This window comes from Netta rufina (assembly GCF_964035555.1).
Source record: "Netta rufina genome assembly, chromosome: 9".
NCBI classification, from domain to species: domain Eukaryota; kingdom Metazoa; phylum Chordata; class Aves; order Anseriformes; family Anatidae; genus Netta; species Netta rufina.
In genome coordinates, this window is record NC_140132.1 from 8,744,314 (window position 1) to 8,766,716 (window position 22,403).

At 49.1% G+C, this 22,403-nt stretch overlaps 3 protein-coding genes across 3 annotated transcripts; 1 reads left to right on the forward strand and 2 right to left on the reverse strand.

The window, feature by feature from the left end:
* The first annotated feature begins 6,633 nt into the window (after nt 1-6,633).
* On the forward strand, nt 6,634-11,065 carry ADIPOQ (adiponectin, C1Q and collagen domain containing). The gene is made up of 3 exons (XM_084291643.1): nt 6,634-6,746; nt 8,874-9,093; nt 9,221-11,065. Exons 2-3 carry the CDS (start codon nt 8,883-8,885, stop codon nt 9,745-9,747), a joined length of 738 nt encoding a protein of 245 aa, XP_084147769.1. The 5' UTR covers nt 6,634-6,746; nt 8,874-8,882; the 3' UTR covers nt 9,748-11,065.
* A 5,897-nt stretch (nt 11,066-16,962) lies between these two features.
* Nucleotides 16,963-18,302, reverse strand: COPS9 (COP9 signalosome subunit 9). Its single transcript, XM_084292089.1, has 3 exons — nt 18,203-18,302; nt 18,049-18,121; nt 16,963-17,271 (listed from the first exon to the last, which is right to left on the reverse strand). The coding sequence occupies exons 1-3, from the start codon at nt 18,263-18,265 to the stop codon at nt 17,234-17,236; spliced, it is 174 nt and encodes a 57-aa protein (XP_084148215.1). The 5' UTR covers nt 18,266-18,302; the 3' UTR covers nt 16,963-17,233.
* Nucleotides 18,303-18,897: 595 nt separating this feature from the next.
* OTOS (otospiralin) lies at nt 18,898-21,172 on the reverse strand (the record flags this gene model as incomplete). Its single annotated transcript, XM_084291916.1, has 3 exons — nt 18,898-19,082; nt 20,760-20,786; nt 21,121-21,172. The coding sequence occupies 3 exons, from the start codon at nt 21,170-21,172 to the stop codon at nt 18,898-18,900; spliced, it is 264 nt and encodes an 87-aa protein (XP_084148042.1).
* Nucleotides 21,173-22,403: the final 1,231 nt, after the last annotated feature.

Here is a 22,403-nt window from a genome sequence, read left to right on the forward strand (position 1 = left end):
TTCCCGTGCCTTTTGGAAACAAACGTAAAAAATGACCAGGACAAGAAGCCAATTATTTTCAGAGGTATTGGAAAAAACACCACACACTGAGGGGGAGGTGGGGGACAAACAAAGCCCCCAGACACAAGGCATGACAAAGCCACTAAACACTGAAGTGGCCTGATCATCTCTGACAAGCATCTGTTGACATTTGCAGGCTCATCACAAACTGAAGTGGCAAAGCTGTAAGTGATTATTTATGTTTCAGCCTAATGACAATATTTGCAGTGACAGCTCGCACACGGCCGTGGGCAGGGCGCCTCTGCCTTGAAGGAGCATCGGCCCGACCTGGCTGGGTTCTGCCCCGACACCAGTGGCAAGGCCCCGAGGAAACAAGAGTACCGAACGGCAGAGAAGGAAGTATTTAGAGTGTTTTTCAGATGTGTGAAGCTGTCTGAAAAAAAAGAAATAACTCAAATCTTTTTTTTGTTTGTTTTTTCCTCCTTGCTATTCAGAGAACCTCTGTGTCATTTGAGAAGGGACAAAGCAGGATGCCGGTACTTGCCTTGCCAAAGCACTGAGAAAGGACAGTCCCTATTAGACACCACCCTCAGAGGGGCTATAAGTATAAAAGGAGACGAATTTATGCCACTGAGAATTTATGCCATCTGCAGAAGACAGCACAACAGGGAGCAGGAGGAAGAGGAGCGCCTGGCTGCAGGCAGCAGGCCAGGTGCCAACATGAAAACCCTGCTAAAACCCTATAGAGGCGCAGGAAGGCAGTGTGCCTCACCACAGAAGCATCTGCAGCCCTGCAGGGTCCCCGTGTGAGCACAGACCCTGGGCTTTTTAAGGCCCGGGTGGGCAGCACTACATCGGGGGGCTCGGTGCTGGGCACTGGCCCCACAGCCACAATGTTGGCGCCCACCTCCCCGCAGCCACACGGCCCAGCACCGTGCCATGCTGTGGAGGAAAACGCCCTGGAAATGAACCTCTGTTCCTGAGCAGAGCCCACGGTGCTCCGAACACAGCGCCCGTGGTCTGCAGAGGGCTGCCCGCAGGCTGCCAGGTGCTCCCACAGGCAGGAGGATGTCCCACACCGTGAGAGCCCGGGAGCAAGTCGCCGCATGCATTGCCGCTTCAGTCGTCTTCCGAAGCAAAGGGAGGCAAAGTCTGCAGCAGAGGCAAAGTAATTTGATTCCAGAAAAAAAAAAAAAAAACACAATTTACTGCCGAAGCCAGTCATAGCGTGGTTTTGGCTGTTCGAGGCAGGAGAACAAGCACTCAGAAAAATGAATAATTAAAGACATCATAAGCCTTGCATTAGCCCTACAGCAACCATAAACGCTTTCTCCCGAGCATAAAGAAATTCCCCATCGAAACCATCACGGGTGAAGCAGCCTGTGCAACTTCCCCAGGAACACTCTGTGCTAATTCACACCACGAAATGCCCAAAGTCAGAACACACAGCAGTCAGTTTTGATCAGATTTACAGCTTCTCAATGAAATATGCATCATTCATAGTCCACAATAATATTTTATTTTGTGGACAACGTAAGACTTACACTGCCTTTAATTAACCCCGTCCTCGTGTCTAGGTCATTAGGTTTTATGAACGATGGGAGAAACACACGAAGTGCTGTCCCCTAGCACCTCCCTGCTGTTTTGAAGCAAAGCTTATTGGGTTTAGCCCATGAGGAACCTGTTCGCACAGCTCCCCATGCTGTGGTGCCCCCGCTGCCCACAGCACAGCCAGGCGCACGGGGACGAGCTGTCTGCAAAAGGACCAGGGCATGTGCCAGGCAGCTGGATGCCAGCCCAGGAGGTTCCTGCCCTGGGAAAGCAGTTCCCAAATCCAACCAGCCAGCATCCAGCCCGCCTGCTCTACCGCCCTGCAGTCACAGCATGTCGGTGAGCAAGCGAGGGGTGGCACAGTGAGGGGCAGAAGTGTCAGAGAAACGGGAGCAGAGGGGACAAAAGGATTTATCCTCTACATTCAGTGTTACCCAAGAGAGTCCTGGAGTTGTCTTTTAAGTGGGAAAAGTCACGGAACTGCTGCAAAATGAGCCAAAAGCTGTGCCAGAAGCACAACACAGAAACAGTCCCCACACGAGCCCAGGCCACAAAGAGAAGGGAGGCAGCTGGGGTCACCGGAGCCAGCAGCCCCAGGTCGATACCAGAGTGAATGGAAAAACAGGCTGTGGCCAAACGTGATCCTCGTGCATTTACACAACGGGAAGAAAAGTGATGGGCGGACACGATCCCGCAGGGGGATGTGCACAGGGATGGTGCTAGGCTGCCACCAGGCTCATCCCAATACCCCAGCAGCCACCCAGCACCCCTATCAGGGCTGCCTTCCCACCAAAGCTCTCGGGGCTGTGGGGCCCCTGCGCCTGCTCACCTTCCCTGCCGGCCCTGCACAGTGCCCAGGCAGAGTCCCGCAGCCACTGCAGGAGGCTCGGCGTGACAGCAGCTGGTCTGCCAGGGCTCTTAGCACCATCTATTGTCCAAACCTCACAGCTGACTTGAGTGATGCAGAAATCCACATCTGCACAGAAAGCTGCTCTTCTCCATGTTTAAGTTATTACAGAATCACAGAATTTCTAGGTTGGAAGAGACCTCAAGATCATCGAGTCCAACCTCTGACCTAACACTAACAGTCCCCACTAAACCATATCCCTAAGCTCTACATCTAAACGTCTTTTAAAGACTTCCAGGGATGGTGACTCCACCACTTCCCTGGGCAGCCTGTTCCAGTGTCCAACAAACCCTTTGGGTAAAGAAGTTCTTCCTAACATCCAACCTAAAACTTCCCTGGCTCAACTTTAGCCCATTCCCCCTCGTCCTGTCACCAGGCACGTGGGAGAACAGACCAACCCCCACCTCGCTACAGCCTCCCTTGAGGTACCTATAGAGAGCGATAAGGTCGCCCCTGAGCCTCCTCTTCTCCAGGCTGAACAAGCCCAGCTCCCTCAGCCGCTCCTCGTAGGACTTGTTCTCCAGGCCCCTCACCAGCTTCATCGCCCTTCTCTGCACCCGCTCAAGCACCTCGATGTCCTTCTTGTAGCGAGGGGCCCAAAACTGAACACAGTACTCGAGGTGCGGCCTCACCAGAGCCGAGTACAGGGGGACGATCACCTCCCTAGCCCTGCTGGTCACACTGTTCCTGATACAAGCCAGGATGCCGTTGGCCTTCTTGGCCACCTGAGCACACTGCTGGCTCATATTCAGCCGACTATCCACCATCACTCCCAGGTCCTTCTCTGCCTGGCAGCTCTCCAAACACTCCTCTCCCAGCCTGTAGCTCTGCTTGGGGTTATTGCGCCCCAGGTGCAGGACCCGGCACTTGGCCTTGTTGAACTTCATGCAGTTGACCTCAGCCCATCGGTGCAGCCTATCCAGATCCTCCTGCAGAGCTTTCCTACCCTCAAGCAGATCGACACGCGCACCTAACTTGGTGTCATCTGCAAACTTACTGAGGCTGCACTCGATGCCCTCGTCCAGATCATCGATGAAGATATTAAAGAGGACCGGCCCCAGCACCGAGCCCTGGGGGACGCCACTAGTGACTGGCCTCCAACTGGACTTGGCTCCATTCACCACGACTCTTTGGGCCCGGCTATCCAGCCAGTTTCTAACCCAACGAAGCGTGCGCCAGTCCAAGCCAAGAGCAGCCAGTTTCTTGAGGAGAATGCTGTGGGAGACGGCGTCAAAAGCCTTGCTGAAGTCAAGGTAGACCACATCCACAGCCTTTCCCTCGTCCACCCAGCGCGTCACTTTGTCATAGAAGGAGATCAGGTTTTGATCAGGTATTGAGAAATACTCTCTGGATAAACAATTCACCTGATGATAACATCATGATTTGACGGATGCACACAGATTTTGGGTGGCTGCAGGATTACCTGCTGTCAGCTGGGTGAAGGCAGGGGAGAGCTGGGCAGAGACGTGCCCAGGTGCCTCACTGGGAGCACACCATCACTGCTGGGAACACGGCCTGGTGGGGTGCTTGGACAGGGGATGGCTCAGGGGCCACGCTGCACACCGGGTCACCAATGCTTTTCTTCTGATCCCTGCCGCAACCCTGCCCACCCCAGAGCAAGCCCCAGCCCAGACTGGCCTGTAAGAGGAGCAATGCCTGGCTCAGCTGCCAGCCTGCATGAGAAAGGGCAGGACCTGGCAGGACTGACACAGCCCCAAGGCCTGAACAAACACGTCTGGATGTCCTGTTTTTTCGGCACGAGAAACACTGACGTGCCAAGATCCCTCGCTGGGAGCTAAGCAGCGCTCCCTGGGGCCAGGAAGATCACCCACGGTCACTGAGCAGAAGGACACCAGCGTGCTCCAGCCTGGCAGGAGCCACCCTGCCTGAGCTGCCAGCTGCAGGGACGAGCAGAGCCCATCTGTGTGAGTGAAACAGGACGAGAAATTGGAAGCCCTGAGTCACCCAGTGAGGGCAGAGCAGGGGGTGAGGGCTCCCCAAGACCAGCACCCCCAGCACAAGCACCGCCAGGCTCCCCTCACACCCCCGTGGTGTGGGGCGCTGGCCATCCACAGCGCACAGCCTGGGGCTGCACGGAAAGAGCATTTCACAGCCTGGCAGCCTGCCCGCTGAACGGCATAAACACTTCTCGCTGTTTTTAGTGAAGTGGAGACTGTGCTGCCCTTCCTACGTGCAGTATCCAGGGCGGAGGGGAAGGCGAGGGGACGGGGCAGGGCGGGCGTCCCTGGGGGGCACGGCCCTCAGCCCTCATCCCACAGCAGCAGGGACCATGCCTGAGGGAGCGCAGCTGATAATCAGCCTCCCGCTATGCTTTATAGACTCTAAATATAACTTTGGGCTTATTTTTAATTCTCTGGGCAGCCTGCAGTCTGCAATCCGTCAGTTCTGCAATCCGTCAGTTCTGCATTTCTCACATTCACGGGCTGGGATCGGGCCCAGCAGAGTAAATAAGGTCAGGCTCCGCACAAGGCTGGTGGCCAATGCTCATGGGGAGCCGAAAACACCCAGAGCACCCGGGGGAGCTGCTGCCTGCCAGCACCCCTCACTGGGCGGCAGGCTTGGTGTGACACCGGGCAGAGCAAAGGCGTTTGGGGTGTTTCACATCCCACAGGCGGGAGCAGCTCACCCCGCAGTGGGAATGGGAGCTGGCCCCGATGCCCAGAGCGGGCGGGTAGGAGCACCTGGGCACAAGCACGGGGCAGTGGCAGACTTCCTGCCCTCCTGGGGGAAGCAGAGATACTGTCTGGAAGGCTGCTGATGGACCACGAGCCATTTATGCCCGCGGCATTTTCCATACAGCTGAACCAAAATGCCACGCCACAATTACAGCACTACCTATTAAACACATCACGTCTGATCCTCAGACACCAGCAGCCTACAGAACTTCTCCAGCCATGCATTTCGGGGGTCAAGCCGAGAGCTGGCAGAGACAACAATCTGCCTGGCTCCTGGCACCTCTCATCTCCACTGAGTCCTCCAAGCAGTTCTCCGTCCTGTGTTACTGGGACCGCATGAGGGATGATTGACTTAAGTCTCAACCCTGCCTGGAAAAAAAATTATTGTCAAGAAAAAAAAATAATATCCAAATTCTTCAAATGCTGGACCAACAACTTGACCAAAATAAGGAAACAAGCAAGCAGCAATCCAACAGCTGCTCCCTTCTTTGGCCTTCTCCTCACTACTTCAGAACTTACCCTTGCCGACTCCCAGCTCTACATATAAGAAATTATTCCATTTACACATCCTCCTATTCCCCCCTAGATCGCCATCTCTTTAGAGCAGCAGAAATTCAGGACACCTCTCTGCTGACACCCCCTTGGATGAGCTATACCCAGGGACTCCAGCTCCCCAACACTGCTTCCCTGTGCTTGCTTGGGACAACACCTAGCTTTGGTTTTCCCCGGCCCAATTTTGCAGGCAGGCTTTGCTGAGGTTACACCCAGTTAACCCTGAGCTGCCCAGCAGTGACCAGGGCTCAAAGCCTCCCCTCTGAGATGCAGTGCCCACTTCGGAAGGAGAGAAGCACAGGAAAAGACAACTTTGGTTTGGCCTAAGGCTGAAACCTGTGATGGACTGAAAACCATCCACAGGGCTGAGCTTGCTCTGTGGATTTCCACCGGCTCTGACGTGTGCCAGCTGCTCAGAGGCTGGCCTGTCAGCCCAGCTCTGCTGGAAATACTGCTCTGCTCTCCCCAGCACTGCCCCGTCCTGGGCCATTCCCTTCTTTGGTGCGGCAGCCGCAGCTCCAAGGAGAAGCAAACATTTCTCATACAATTTACTAGCACACTGGGGGAAAAAAAAAAAAAAAAAAAAAAAAAAAGAAGAAAACATTCAAAGGTGTTAACACAAGCCTGTAGACACACTTTCTCCACCAGCTGCTAACAAGGGCTCCCAGCTGACCCAGAGCAGCTGCTGTTCATGGGGGCTTGCAAGAGCTGAGCCCCTGACAAGCGAGCTTTCAGGCACTGACTCCCCCCCCAAACGTTTCTGTTTGGGTTCATTTGAAACTCCCAAACCAGCCTTTCCCCTGGTACGGATATCTTCACAAGCTATTACTTGCAACCGGATTATATAAGTGGCCCCAAAACCAAGCAATGACCAGGAAAAAATAATGGGAAAAGCCAAATTTTAAGCCAGCATGCGCAATAGCAAATGGAAAACACAGCATCTTTGCTGACAGCTGCTCGTGCCCTTAGGGACAGTGACATGCTAGCCGGACTTCACTTCTAAGGAGACAGCAGCAAGCCAACTAGGACTCAAAGAGCTGGTAAGCTTGATTTTTTTTTTTTTCCCCTCTTCCTAAATTCTGGATTTTCTCTTCTTTTGGGCTAAATCACAGACAGGCTTCTCTGTTCACAGAAGTTTCCTTTATTAGGCTTACTCTTGGACTGGCTAGTGATTATTTTAAACCCAAAATAGCCGATCTCCCTTAGATTCACACTCCTGTTTTTGGAAACGCTATTTAGAGATCAAAACTCCTAAATCAAAAGTAGTCAGGAACGACAGTAAAAAAACCACATGGCTCTTTCAGGGAGCGTTGTAAGGGTACCTCTGGATTCCCTTCTTTCCACAAAGAGCCCCAAGAAGGCTGCTTTGGCTCCAATCTCCCTGAGCTGTACATGCTCCTTACTGGAAACTTGTGCCACTCGCATTTACGGGGTGAGCCCCAGCAGCAAGTCACTGCTGGAACTGCAGCAAGAAGTACACTGCCTGTAGTTAGCATAAAAAAAAAAAAAGAAAAGAGATCAGCGTAACCCAGGCCCCCAGCTAACAGCCTTTGAAGAAAATACGGGAGCTGGAAAACATAGCATTTTTTTCTGTTTTGTGCAAAATTTGTGTGCGTATGTATATATACACACACAAATACGCACATGCATAGCTATGTGGCACTGCAATTCTGAATGGCGTAGTTCTTATGGGTCACATTCATTCATCAGCATAGACTTTGTATAATGCACAGGAGCTTCTATCTCCTCAAGAGCTCCTGTATTATCTGAAAGCTACCAGGAGTACTCAGGTCCTCACCCGAAAAGGTACCACTGACATGCAAATGCCAGAGAATTGCTCGGTTTTTCCAACAAGCAAATCGCTTGTGATCAGAGTCAAAATGTAGCAACATCTACTAGAAATCATTTTCTATTTGCTTATCGCAGCACTTTTCTCATTAAAAAGGAAAAAATTAGGCTGCAAAACATAACCGGGGTGCTGTGGGATGCACACCTCTCCTGGCCCCACAGAACAAGGCAGGAGGATGATGGCCGGGGGACTGCCCTTCCCACCCTGAGCTTACAGGAGGGTTGCTCTGTGGCACCAGCAGGTCTGGCTCCAGCTCTCAGCACTGAGCACACGACACTGAAGTTTTAATGCTACTTCACTTGTAGGCAGTGTATGAGAAAGCGGAACTAACCCCAGCAAAACCATCAAAACACAGCTGGGGGGGCTACGTCCCCACCGCAGGGTGCTGGATTCCAGTGGCTTGAAGAGTTCCTTAATCCTACAAGTTGGGTGCTGCCTGCTGGACTCACTGTGCAGAGCACTGAAGTTTTCTTTAAAACCCTTCCACATCCCACAAAAAAAAAAAAAAACACAATCATGGTAACCTCATTGCTATTTAGCTTCCATTGAAGCTGTTATGCCAGAGCTAACGAGACACTATTGGAAATACGATATTTAAATACCTCACTTAAGAAAAAAATCAACCCTGCAAGGAAGTTGCTGTGAAATATATATATATTTTTGGAAATTACAGAGTTAAGGGACTGTAGAGGCCACCCTGTTATCCACATTTGTTGTCCTGTATGCTACTTACAATCCTCGTAACAGGATAACCCTTTTGTTCCAGGGTATAATCTCTGCTTGGGGAGCTGCATTATACAATGGACATTTAGAAATGTGTTTCCTAAAAGCCTGATCCAAACCTGCTAAGGACCCACCCATTTCTGTGAGCCTCAGGACAACGTACCCGGCTGGCCATAGTGTGTTACCACACACCTGGTTCGGGGTAGCCACACCAATTGCTCTGATGAGATTAACATCTCATCAACATCTCATTAACATCTCATCTCAACACCTGCCGGGCTCAGTCCCAAGCTCCAACTGCCCCAGTGCAGAAGCGCAGCCCCGCAGCCTGCCCCTCTCCATGCTGGGTTTGCTCCAGGGCTGAGGTCCTTGCTTCTGCTGGGTGCCCTGCCCTGGCTCAGCGGGCTGGACTCGATGCCAGCACCCCATGGGATGGAGAAGGGCCATCAGGCCAAGCAGAATCACTTTCCTTCATATATGTTGATTAAAGTTTTAACCACCCGTACTTTGTTATTCAAGAGTGGGGTTTTTGTTCACTTTATTTGTATTTTTCCCTTTTAACCTCTGAAGTTAACAAAGCCCTTATCTGCTTCAGGAACCGACCATGAGGGACTCAGCAGGCTTCCTCCTTTGCTCACTGCTGCTGGTGGCCCCCCATTGCACGGAGGTGGCCGCCCAGGAACCCCAGCCCGACCCCAAAACACCGTGCGCCAACTGGATGGGAGGAGCACCCGGCCACCCCGGTCACAACGGGCTCCCCGGCAGGGATGGGAAAGATGGAAAAGATGGACTAAAGGGAGAGAAAGGAGAGCAAGGTTGGTGTGAGCGTGCGGTACGGTGGCACCAGAGGAGCTCTGCTCGGGGCTGGGGTGGACACGGTGTCTCACACCACGGGTGTTGAGCTCAGTACCAACAGCTCCCAACCCCAACTCTGTCCCCCAGGTTTGCAAGGCACCAAAGGTGACCAAGGCGCCATGGGAAGCGTGGGGCCAGAGGGGCCAAGAGGCTTTCCAGGACAGCCAGGGCTGAAGGGAGACAAGGGCGAAGGGGCCTATGTTTACCGCTCCGCCTTCAGCGTGGGGCTGACAGAGCGAGCCCCCCACCCCAACGTCCCCATCCGCTTCAGCAAGATCTTCTACAACGAGCAGAACCACTACGACGCCAGCACCGGCAAGTTCCTCTGCAGCATCCCCGGCACCTACTACTTCGCCTACCACCTGACGGTGTACATGTCAGACGTCAAGGTCAGCCTCTACAAGAAGGACAAGGCCGTCATCTTCACCTACGACCAGTTCCAGACCAACAACATTGACCAGGCGAGCGGCTCTGTCTTGCTGCACCTCAGCTCAGGGGATGAGGTCTGGCTCCAGATCTACGGGGAGGGGGACAACAACGGTGTCTACGCTGACAACATCAACGATTCCACTTTCATGGGCTTCCTCCTGTACCCAGACATGGATTTCCATTAGAGCAGGGTGTGCTGCACGGGAGAAGGCACGGCAGCTTAACCCCAGACAGAGCTCTGGGGCTCTGGCACTATAGCTATACTATATTCACCAGAAAATTCCCTTCTTTGGGGGCAACGACTGCCAAGGGTGGACCCTACCCCCTGTAAGATCAGTGAGGTTATACATAAAATGACTTGTGTGGGGCCAAGAGTTCGCTCCTACCTCTGCTCTTGCTCTCTTTGTAGAGACCTGAGCCCAAAGGCAGCCACCACGTTGTGAAACAGTAACTCTAAAGATCAGCTGGCCTTTCCTAAATATAAAGCTGACCAAAACAATGGTTATTTTTAAATATCACATTCTACATTTCCCTTTTTTAACCACTTGGATTCATTTACACCAAAGGTACATATTTTAGCCAGCATTTTAAAATTTGAAAGCCATTGTTGTGCCTGCAGCTGGAACCGATGGCTGCGGTTTTGCCATTACATCTCCCAGTCTCATTAGGGCCTTCGACGTCCACCCATGGTTTGTCATCTCCCATTTTTAGCCCAGACCTTTGAATATATTCAGATTATTAACTTTCATTAACTTCAATCTTATGATTTTCCTTTTACGTTTATCCCCTATCATTACCTCTAATTCAGACGACGTGCTCATTTAGGTCAGGGATCTTCTCTTTCGATTTACCTGAAAAGACTTCGGGGCACCTGTAAGGCTACACAGCAGCAGCAGCCCATTGCCTGCATGGCTTCATGGGTCCTGGGGTGGGCACAGAAGAGCAGAAGGTCCTCGCAGCTCCTGAGGTGGAGGTGGCCCTTCCCAAATTCACTGACCTGGCACTAGAAGCGATGGCAGGAGTGTTCATTCAGCCCAGAGGCTGCAGCATGTAAGGTGCCCTGGTTTCCACCTGCAGACTGGCAGGATCCTGTCCCGGCTCCCCTCCGAATAGTTCCCAAGCTCAGCAGCAGGCTGAGAGCCAGCACAGCCATTTTGCTGGTTCTCCACCCCATGAGAGTGCCACTGGCAAGGGCTCGGGCACCAGCCAGGCAGAGCTCAGGCGGTGCAGCCTCCCCCACTGAGGGAGGCTCCTGGCACGAACACCCCCGAGACCTGGCCCAGCTCTCAGCAACATCAGCTCGATGGAGGGAAGGGCGTTAGGGCTGAGCTTGGTGACAATCCTACCAAGCTGCTCTCCGAGGAATCTGCCTTTCAGTGAAGAGCATTTGATAGCTTCTCAGATACATTAAAGAAGACTCCCACTGAGCTCGAGAGCAAGCCAGCACACAGAGCTAATGCATCACTACCAGCACGAGACAGCACAAAAAGCTTCAGCTGAAAATATTTCCAGCAGCTGCATTTTCTACACTACAGTCAACAACCACACTACAAATAACAACAATAAAATACTGTCTCAGTAAAGGATGCTCTCGTGTTTTTGTATGCATTGTTGGGAAGGGTTTAAAGAAATGGGACATTCTTGCAGCCCTACCAGGCAGTCCAGGAAAAAAAAAAAAAAAGTATATGGAGATTATACTTAAATATTATCTACACACACTGAGCAGATCCCAGTGTGGCTCGCTCTGAGCCAGGAAGGCAGGGGCACCTGTGCCAGCACACACAGGGTCACCCACCTGGTGCTTTCTCAAAAACCTCCTGTTTAGCTGTTGTCAAGGCTTCAGCATCACACCACCTCGCACTGCGCTCCCTCCTTCTCAGGGAAGATCAGCTCGGTTTTCCAGAGTAAGTCCGCAGATCCACCCGCCAGGAACCAGCTGAATGGTTCCTGAGCAGCCAGGAGCTGGAGAGGCTCCTCTAGCCCAGGCAACTTCAAATACACCAGACCCAGCAAGTCCTGAAGTGGCGCTCAGGTCGATAATGTTGAGTTCAGACAGCTGGGAAAAAAAAGCCTGCTCCTACTGTGTGAGTTAATGGGAAGGGAACAGGAGGAGCGAGGGAACGAAACTAATCCATAAACAAAAGGAGATTTAAAAATGAAGCAATTGCTGGATCAAATCGTATAAGAAGCTTAAATCAAAAGGAGCAAATAAAAGCTTTGCAGCGTTGTGTTTTTTTTTTGAGGTCCCTCAAACATTTTCAAATGGATTTTCTAAAGGCAGGGAAAATGGAAACTACCAAAGTGCTACGAGACATCTGGAATAGGCAGTAGGAGAAGATACTGATTTACAGACTGGCTCCCAAAATAAATTATTCCTTTCCTTGCTGCCACACAGCAGGAACAAATAATCTTAGTGATATCCCATGCCCCAGGTCTGAGAGGCTTAGGCCCAGCTCTTCACCCTGCCAGCCACACAGACCTGGTGCCACGTGCCTGCAGCCAGAGCAGAGCCCGGGGCTCCTCGCCCAGCCCACGCGAGGCCCCAGCAGCAGCATCACCCCTGCCAACGCAGCACCTCCTGCCCCAACCTGCCACAGCTGTGGGAAGTGTTAGAAACCTGGAGACCAGGGCTACGCTGGCCCTGCTGGGAAGGGCTCAATGAATCCCACATTTTCCTGCCCCCACATCACCCCTCACATGCATTCAGCCCACTCGGGATGCTCCCAGGTGCCGTCAGGCCTCGTGGCTGATGGGCAGCCTCCCAGGAGAGGCCCGGGGTCACCACCATTGGCCTCCTGGTGGTGTCTGACACACAGGTGTCTGCATGCAGGCTCCCGAGGAGACACCCACACCACAAACACACCAGGTAGCACCAGGGGTAGCAGCTGAGGCAACATCAGCTGCTCCTAACTGTGCCTCAACCCGCTGTAATCACTTGTGTCAGTAATTAACCAGGCTATGAATAGCAGTCCCACTAAACCCTGAAGAGCTACAAGGAAGAGAGCAATGCTCTTCCTGCAGGACTTGCATCATATTTACTTGCCTAGTATAAAGTTGCCAGAGGCTTTTTGGCAGGGAAGGTGGCACCGGATAAATGCTGCCTCTAGCCAACCTGCGCAGTGCCTTCCCACAGAACGGCTCCCAGATTTAGTTTTCCCATTTCAATGCTTTGGACAAAACCCATCCTGAGCACACCCCAACCAGGAACAAGGCTGTTGGGTGCCTTTGACTTGTTTGTACAAGATGAAGAGACTCAGCGTGCCAAAGGCAGGGCAGTAAATGAGCAAACCCCATCCACAGCTCATCTTCCACAGACTCATCCCCGGACACCCGTCCTGCTTAACTCCACCGCTCTTTGAGGACAGCGGTGTGTTCTCCTCGTGCGCAGGCTCAGTGTGTTAGCCTCCCCTGACTCCGACTGAAACAGGAACGTGAAACTTCAACTGTTTCCTCCTGCGGCCCTATCAGCCAATTTCAACCCACAAAGAAACCTGTGGAAGCCCTCCCATAAAGCTGTAGGACAGCAGAGGGGGAGGAGACGATCCCACCTGAAGCCACATCCCCTACAGAATCGGGACAGGGAGTATGAAGCAAGACACTTTTTGACAGCCAGGTCCCTCTGATCCCGTGGCTGACTCTGAAGCAGAGTGCTCTTCTCAGCAGGGTCAGGCACAGCTTTCTCCACTGTCCTGGCAGGGATTTTTAGAAAAGCCGTTTTATTTCTATAACACATTCCAGTGAATGTTTTAAGGCCAAGGTGTATCTGTCACCTTGGAGGCAGTGCGAACAGAAATGGGATTCCTACAGCACAGTGCCCATATCCCAGCAACACTGAAGCCACCTCAAATCAGCAGCAAACCACACGCAGACCCAGCTCAGCACTTTCAGTGCTACCCCAAGGAAGCCAAGACCAAAAACAACCCAAAACAACCCAAAGCAGTGCTTTTAGGTGACTACAAGGAGGGTCCTTCCCAGCCCCGTGAGGCAGTTACAAGTTCATTTAACAGGACCGTAAAGGCTCACGCATACACACCAAAACTGCAGGCAACATGGCATGAACACAGCTGAAGGTGTAGCTGACTGGAAATTCACTACAAGCAAACTGAATTTTCCATAAAGAAGGGAGAAAACATTCAAAGGTCCTATCTGCCAACTTTAAAAGCTTTAAGAAGGCGGTGTTCCTGTGTCCCTCTGTTCTGAGCTGCTTGAGAAAAAGGGCTACACTGTCATCTGCTGAGCGTGTTTCCATGTGCTCAACAACTGCATATTCAGAGCTAGATGCCTGCCAGCTTCCCAACTCCCCAGGGAAGCGGGAAGAGCTCCATTTATTCATCTAAATCAATTCCTTTATTGAGAAAAATACCTTCTACTTCCATTATTGAAGTAAAACAAAACCTGATTTTCATTCTCTAGGAGTTAACTTCAAACCAAACCAAATAACCAAGCCACAGCCACTGCTATGCCAGGTCTGAGCTTCATTCCTGCCTGCATGAAGAGCAACAGAGCTCTGGGTTCTCCTGCTGCCCAACTCAGAAATGGCACAGCAGAAATACCACGCACAGATTAAAGCCAGCCTCCTTCAGCCCTGGAACTTTCTCTCCCACACAATGACTTTTTTCAGCTGAAAATAGCTTGCACATTCCTAATGTATTGTAGCAGCTGGAAATTTCCTGCTAACAGAGAATCGGCCCTGTGAGACTCCCAGCGGGAAAGGGCTGACATTTAAGCGTTCTGCAGCCCGTGCTTTTCATCTGGGCTGCACCCATTCCAAAGCGTTTCGGCACTTAGGGCCTTGAGCTGCCAGGGCAGAGGCAGATGGCCAGCCTCCCGTGCTGCGTCCTGCCTCACTGAGATCAACGGGACAATTCATGGCACTGGGCTCAGCACCTCCATAAAGCTCCTCAGCCCACAGCATTTATTCGGGCACTGAGACACCAAGTAGTACCCAGCTGATTACAAAGTCATCAGCCAGAGCGTGTGTGAAATACTGCTGCGAGAGGCTCATATTTTAACTTCGAAATGCCTGTTAAGAATGGTGTCAAAATCCACAAGAGGTACGGGAATCAAACCTCTGTAAATGAAGTGTCAGGAAAATGCCCTTTACACCAATTCTATTAGAAATTTTGACATCTTGTAATTATTTCCTGATGACAGGCTGATTGTCTGCAGACTAATTAGACCGAAAGACTTGACAAATGCTAATGTAGAAACAATTTGAAGCTCAAGGGTGTTTTGTTCTTCAAATTAGCCTTTCCATTTTAACACTGTCCTAAAAGAGACCCAAACAAACTAAAGTCCCTGATGAAAATTCTTATTTGAAGCCTTCTCAGAAAAAAGAAGTTATACACAATGAGACTGGATGGGGAGTGTGTAGAGGCAGCTTCATGCTCCAGACAACTGACAACACAACACACGCCCTCAGTGCCACCCCCTTCTGAAGAACATACCTGTTCATTTCACTGTGTCCTGAGAACAAACCTGAGTCAGGTGCCAGATCTCAATGCAAGCTCAGTGCCTGGGAAGTAATATCAGAGTAGTGCTCACAGCAGCTACGAACACATGGGTATCAGCTGCACACCAAGACAGCGCATCAAATCAAGGAGCTTTCTTCACAACAAATTTTATACCGTGAGAAAATGTTGGGATTACTCAGCTCCTCCCCTACAGACATGCTTCCCACATGTCTACAGACTGCTTACACTACTTTTTAACATGAAACATTGAGACTCTGGAAAGCTTCACAAAAAGGAGTTAGCTATACCTACCTTGAGCAGATGGCTAAACCCCTCAAAAAAGGTGGAAGGGACTGAGGAAGTGTTCATAAAGAAGATCAACTAATTCAAGAATTTATTTCATAGAACATATATTCTCGCTGCTGTGATCAAACTTAAGACTTGTGTTTCTTAAAGGTTAGGGAGAGCAAGTGAAAACCAAAAGGACAAACCTATATAAAACAATGACAACGAAGTGTTCCAAAAGCAAGATGACTGCCTTGAAGGATTCAAGCATCCGCAAAAGCATCCAAAACAGCAGAAGGAACAGTTACTTCTGAAAGCTTTTTTAAGTGCACGTGCTCAGAACGCACCCTCTGCTTGGTAACAGCTCACTTCCCAAAACCTAGCTGAGAAAGCACAGCACCAAAGACAGCAACTTTGTTTGGATTGTTTCTAACACCCAACAGTCAATGTTTACATTGGTATCAATGAAGGACACATGAAATCCCTCTTCAACCAAAGCAAGAGCTAAAATGGAAAAGCAGACTGCTTCAGTGAGCCCAAGGGAGCTTGTGTTCCTTGAGGGACACATCATAATGTCAGACAGAGCAGAGTGCATGTCAGAACGCTGCTTGAAGGTACTCTGGATGACAAAACGGAGGATGTTGAGAAATCCACAAGAACACAATAAAAAACACTTAGTTCTACTGTTCTCGTGTAGAACCTTTCTAAATTTAAAAATACGCAAAAACCTACGCAAGAGGTATGGAAGGAGCGTTTCATTTTGGGTTTTTCCATACAGTTTAGCATTTACCGCTATCAACTTTCCCAATGAAAATTTAAGTCTCTTTCAGAAAGACCAGTCACAGGATTATTTCTGTGATAAATTAATGGGATCACCGCCGATCTATTCTTCTTAATCACCAGCGATAGGACCCGAGGAATGGTGTCAAGCTGAGGCAGGGGAGGGTCAGGCTGGACATCAGGAAGAGGTTCTTCACCAAGAGGGTGGTTGCACACAGGAACAGGCTCCCCAGGGACGTAGTCACTGCACCAAGCCTGTGGGAGTTTAAGAAGTTTTTGAACTGTGCACTTAGTCACACGGTCTGAACTTTGGGTAGACCTGTGCAGTGCCCAGAGTTGGACTCGATGATCCTCGTGGGTCCCTTCCAACTCAGGGTATTCTATGGTTCTATAATAGAGATTTCACTTTGATCTTCAAGGATTAACATAAGATCAGAGGACAGGATTAAACTCTTGACTCTGAAACAATGCATTAAAAACTCTGGCTCCTCTCATTCTGAGATTCATTGTGGTCACTGAAAGGCAAAATAGCATACACTCATTTCTATAAAAGTAAAAACCTGCATAAAAAAATGCTATGATCAGATTACTGCTTTTTGTTCCTGCGCTACTTGGACTAAAACAAAGTACTGACAGGAATCACGTATCTGTCTTGGAACTGGAGAAGACCCCCACTCTTCCTAGCACTACTGCTACACATGAGAGTCAAAGACTATTCTGAAAAAAGTCATCTTAGCCCTAGATAATCCTAAACTACAAGATGAACAGATCTTCTCCAGGCAGCAATACATCTTGCCACGTACCTTTATATAATATCCAAAGTAAGAGCAAATTATTGCATTTAAAAAAAGGAAAAAAAACAACACTCAGAACACGGCAGCATCTACTTTCAAAGTATATCCCAGAGCTTTTGTTAGTATTTTATTGAACGAAGACATCAGCAAGTGCAATTTTAAGAAAAGCCTACGTACAGCTTCCTAGAAGTAACAGTCCACAATTCTCTCCTTCGGTATCTTTCACCATCTGGCAGCTTACACAGGTTCCACCCATCCGCAGGATTTTCCCGTTTTAATTATTTTAATAAATAACGGACACCACAGGCGATCCTAGAGAAAACTCCACATCCCAGCACTGCACAGCAGGACAACTAAGTTCACTGGATGTCATCATCATCAAAGAGATCTTCAAAATCTAGTCAGAAAAACAAGGCAAAGTAAAGTTAACCTTTGAAGTCTCAACTGTTACACATGCACACACCACACAAGCAGTTCATTGTCATCGGAATTAAAGAAACAATAAAGGTGAATTAGGCACATGAGAGTTACTGCACTGCCAGTTACTAGATGTCTAACATCAGCACAGAAGACATAAATGAAAAAAAGGCAGACCTGAGGAACATGCTCACTACCATGCGTGAATTTAACCGCTTCACTTGCACAATACAAGCTTTGCAATTAGACTCATGAAAGCAAAGTAAAGGTTGAAAGAAGGGACTTTTAAAGATGCGTTAAGTAGCCATCACATCCAGAATGGATAAACAGTGACCCAGAGAGTACAAAGCCGAACAAGTATTAGCTTCAAGCATGCATCAAGATGAAGAAATTCGTGCAGAATTCTGGCTGCTGTCACAGTATTCAGGCACGCTTTTATACATTTAGCAGATTTACATTCATATCTGCGATTTACTGCTAAAAATCCCTTCCTGAATAAAGTCTGATTGCTGTGAAGCAGCTTCTAACATTTCCCTCAGCAAGCAGCCTACAATCGCCACGCAATAAACAACTGCCCTCGTTTATAGGCGCTGTCAAGGCGATACAACAGCACAGCCTACTGGCGGAGCTCCGCGGCAAAGCCCACCCCTTAACAAGCCCGCTCCAGCAGCGACCCCCCCCCAGCTGCCGCACACGGACCCGGCCTCTCCCCGCGCCCCAGAGCCCCCCGTCCCCGCCTCGCCCCGCAGGCGCTCACCGTTGAAGAAGTCCGCGTGCACCGCCTTCTCGTTGGCCGCCAGGTCCATCAGCAGCCCCGTGCTTCCCCCTGCCTGCAACGACAGCCGGTGAGCGCCGGGCACGGCCGGGCACAGCCCCCACACCCCGCCGCCCGCCGCCCGCCCCCCGCTCACCTCGTCGAGGTCCACGTAGGGCCCGGCGCCCTCAGGGAACATCTCGTCCACCGCCGGCTTCATGGCGCTGCCCTGCCCCGCCGCTTCCGGCCGCGCCCGCTTCCGCTTCCGGCCCCGTCGCCCCGCGCGCCTGCCCTACGCGCGCTCCCCGCGCGGCCCCGCTGTTGCCATGGCGACGCGGCCTGGCCTGGTGGCGGGGCCTGCGGCCTTCCTGAGGCAAGGCCTCGAGCGTGACGCGTTAAAAAAAAAAAAAAAAAAAAAAAAAAACCACAAAACAAAACACGAAACCTGACACAAGCGAGGAGTTTATTGACTTAGCACAAAAGCAGAAATTTCACAGAATTTCTAGGTTGGAAGAGACCTCAAGATCATCGAGTCCAACCTCTGACCTAACACTAACAGTCCCCACTAAACCATATCCCTAAGCTCTACATCTAAACGTCTTTTAAAGACCTCCAGGGATGGTGACTCCACCACTTCCCTGGGCAGCCCGTTCCAATGCCTAACAACCCTTTCGGTAAAGAAGTAGAGAATGATGGAAAGAAAAGGCTGCTGTTCCTCGCTGTCCTCCCAGCGCAGGCAGCACTGCACGCACCTGCTGCAAGGAGCCCAACGGGCAGGCCTCCCGCCAGCCGCCTGCTAGGACGCATTGGCTCTGGCCGTGGCACCGCAGGGACGCGCAGGGAAGCGCTGCCTCAGTGCTCGTGGCCAGGCAGCTGGTAGCCCAGGTGGCTGCCCGCGGGCAGCTGGGTGAACAAGGCTCTGGCCATTTCGTCGATCCTGTCATAGGCGCCCAGCGCCCGGAAATACTCCACGTAGGACCAGAAGTCGCTGGAGGAGAAGGGCCAGTAGGGCATGGCTACAGGTTCCCGATAAAGATCTCAAATAATAAAGACAAATGGCAATTAGTGTACGAAGCATTTCTGTTGAAAGCTTGTGCCAGTGTGGTTTGGGGTTCCCTGCTGCTGGGCACAGTGTGCAAGAGGGAGCCACTAGCTCCTGAAAGATATTTTAGCTCCCTAAAAAAAAGATATTTCCCCGTTGCTCCTCTAGTACATTTCCTCTGCCACATAAAAATATAAAAGCCAAATATAAAATGGAAACAAAAGTTTTGTAAATACCAGGAGCTGACCAGCCTTCAGCCTAACCCCAGGCAAACACAGAATCGTGTACAATGTGAACACTTCCTGCAACCACACAGACAGAAGTGGCTTTCTGTGCAGCAAAGCTAAACCCCAAATTTTGGCTTTATTTAAAGCCCTTTTAAGTAAAAGAGAGCCATTTCATTCACTAGACTCAGCTTCATACCAGGGTCTTCAGTGGGTATTAAGAACCTTCAACAACCCTACAATCAGACCTTAATTTCGTACTTTTTGGTGCGTGCAGGCACAGATGGCTCATAACAAACCAAACAAATCAGCCAAATGCTGCCTGTGGCAGAGAACACACTGATGGTATCTGCTGAACTTAGATTCACTTTGCCGTCTGCTGCTTGGCCAATGAAAGAAAACCATAATTTTTGATAATGAGAACAACAGGACGTTGCACAAACAGTTTTTGCTTTTAGATAGCACACGTTCATTTCAGAGGTTGCCAAAGAAACATTTGCTGTACACACATAAAACTTAGGTGCACTTAAACCTTAAACTTGTGAAAACAGATGATACATTCAAAAGATGCTAGAGCCATAAGGAAAGATGCAGCATGGGGAAAAATACTTTTAATTAGAAATAATCACATCAGCTCTTATTCTGTATATATGTTTCTGTCTTCCATATCTGTTACAGCATTCCCTCTGCATATCTGTGCCTGTGCACTCTGGATGCTGCTGCCTGTCCTGTGGGTTAGATTTATGCCAGCAATAACAGTACCTTGTTATGACAGATATTTCTGTGCTACCTCCTTTTTCAAAATGAATTTATTATATCAGTAAGCCGGTGTAAACATCATTAAGATGCTGAGTTTTTTTTTTTTTTTTTTTTTTTTAAGTCAAAGGCAAACACCAATCCAATGGGCTAATCACCCGAAGTGTCACACACCACAGGGTGGCTGTGCTAAGGGGGTTGTTAAAATATTTCTTTAATTGGATTTGTGGCAATTTGTAAATTTTAATCTTTTTGCTGTGGAACTGAGTATTTCTTGCCAATAAGTAGACAGACATCTAGCATTACTTATTGGGACTGCCAGAATTCTCAGATGTCTCTCATACATTTATAAGCCTGGTGCTTTCCAGTTACGTTTTTATAAAACAGATCATTCATTAATTGACCTTAACCCTGTGGAGGATTCACCTTTAAGGAGTCGCAATATTTGTTACAGATGTTTTTTTCATGTTAAGATTGCAAATACATTAGCTTAAATTTTCATTAAAACTTAAAACTCCCCCTTCTTTCTCCACCAGAACTAGACGAACGCGATTCTGAGAGCCTGAATCCCAACCCACTGAGTTGACTTAAGTGTTCCTGCCAAAACTGATGCTAGGGATCAGGCCTGGGAGTTACAATTGACTCTCTGAATTGTTAATGATACATAGGAAAGAAAAAGATACAAGAATTACCATCTCCTTCCTGAATTGACCGGGCATCTGTAAAGAAACAGAAAACTTATCAATATCAGTTCTTGCACTGAAGGGCTTTCAGTTAATAAAAAAAAAGGTTTGCTGTGTAGCCAGAAGCCGACAAGCTCTTAGAGACACACACAGTGCCCTCCGTACAGCCAAATGTTTTTCTTTCTCAAACAGATGAGTAAAGAATTGCCCGTGTGTGTGGTCACTGAGTGCTATAAGCCAAATACACCAGGAAGCAGTTACAATTAATACACAAGCAATAGCTGATACTAAATAGAAGAGACTTGTTTGGTAACAAAAGATTTCAGACTGCTTGAAAAATAAAGAAGAATGAATATATCAGTAATCTTACCTGTTAGCATGTTCATCAGCATACAGAAGAAAAGGAAGCCAATAAATTTCATTTTTCTTGCAAGCTGCTGTTTCTGAAAAATTAATCTGTACAACTGGGGATTATTAGAAGATATTAAGAATTATGCAAAGTATATTATTTCTTCTCGTATTAGAAGATTCTGTTCTAAAATAGATTTACTTATTAATCTAGGCATGAGAAGATTCAATTATATTTCCTTACATTTTCAGAACTGTATCAGAGTATTAAAAAAATACAGTACTGAAGTTTTAAATGATAATTTATTTTAAGGTAGCATAAATCCAAAAGGCTTCTCTAAACTGACATGAAATTTTCTTCAGAAATGTTTTATTTTGTGGTTAATTTAATTTCACTTTAGAAATTACCTCTCTTCCTCTTCCCTTTTCTCCTACTTGCAATAGTAAAGGTCTGCAGCTCCAAGTCAGCCACAAAATTCCAAAAGGATTGCTATTGCCATAAAATATCAGCACTGTTCAAAGAAGGGTGGGGGACAAAGGAGAGAAACGTCACTGAGTTAGCACACCAATCTGATTTTGTCATCTTCACATAGAGGAATTTTAACTGCTCACATTTGCATTATATTTCAACACTGCCTATGGAAGAGACCTCAGAATCAACTTCAGCAATAACACTTCTAACAGAGGAAGAAAATCCAGAAGCAAATTCAGAGATTATTGTTACTTTTGCTACCCACCTTATTTCCTTTCTTTCCCCCTCTTCAGAAAAGTAGATTTTTAGAAACATTCTTTGAGCAAATTGCTGAGAGGATATTGAGTTCCCTCTCCAGCTGAGAGGCAAGAACTTCAAATGCCTGACTTTTTGTGCTTTTACTTGGGATCCTTAAAATGTAGATGTGCATCGGGTGCCAACTGGAATCAATTAGCTTGCATAAAACATAAAAGCAGGTCCCTGACGACATCTGCCATGGTGATGAGGAGAGTACTGCAACCTTCGAACAGGGTCGATAAGGCGCACTGACATGTATTTTCGTATCATGTTGATTTGCAGTAAAGATTTCTCTCCTGGTGCCAAACAGGTGCTTTGGGCTCCATCACGCTGAGGTTGCTGAACAGATCGAGCACTTCCAAAGTCTGGAAGGGAGAAGCAGTTTGGAGAATATTCCATCAATGTGCACATCTTGGTTTTCTTTTAGCACAAAACTCCTGATGCCAGCAGGTGTAGGCAGAGACTAAGGCGCAGCAGGAAGAGCTCTGTCATCTCATGGCCATGTGCAGATTTCTGCACTTCTAGAAGATGTGGCC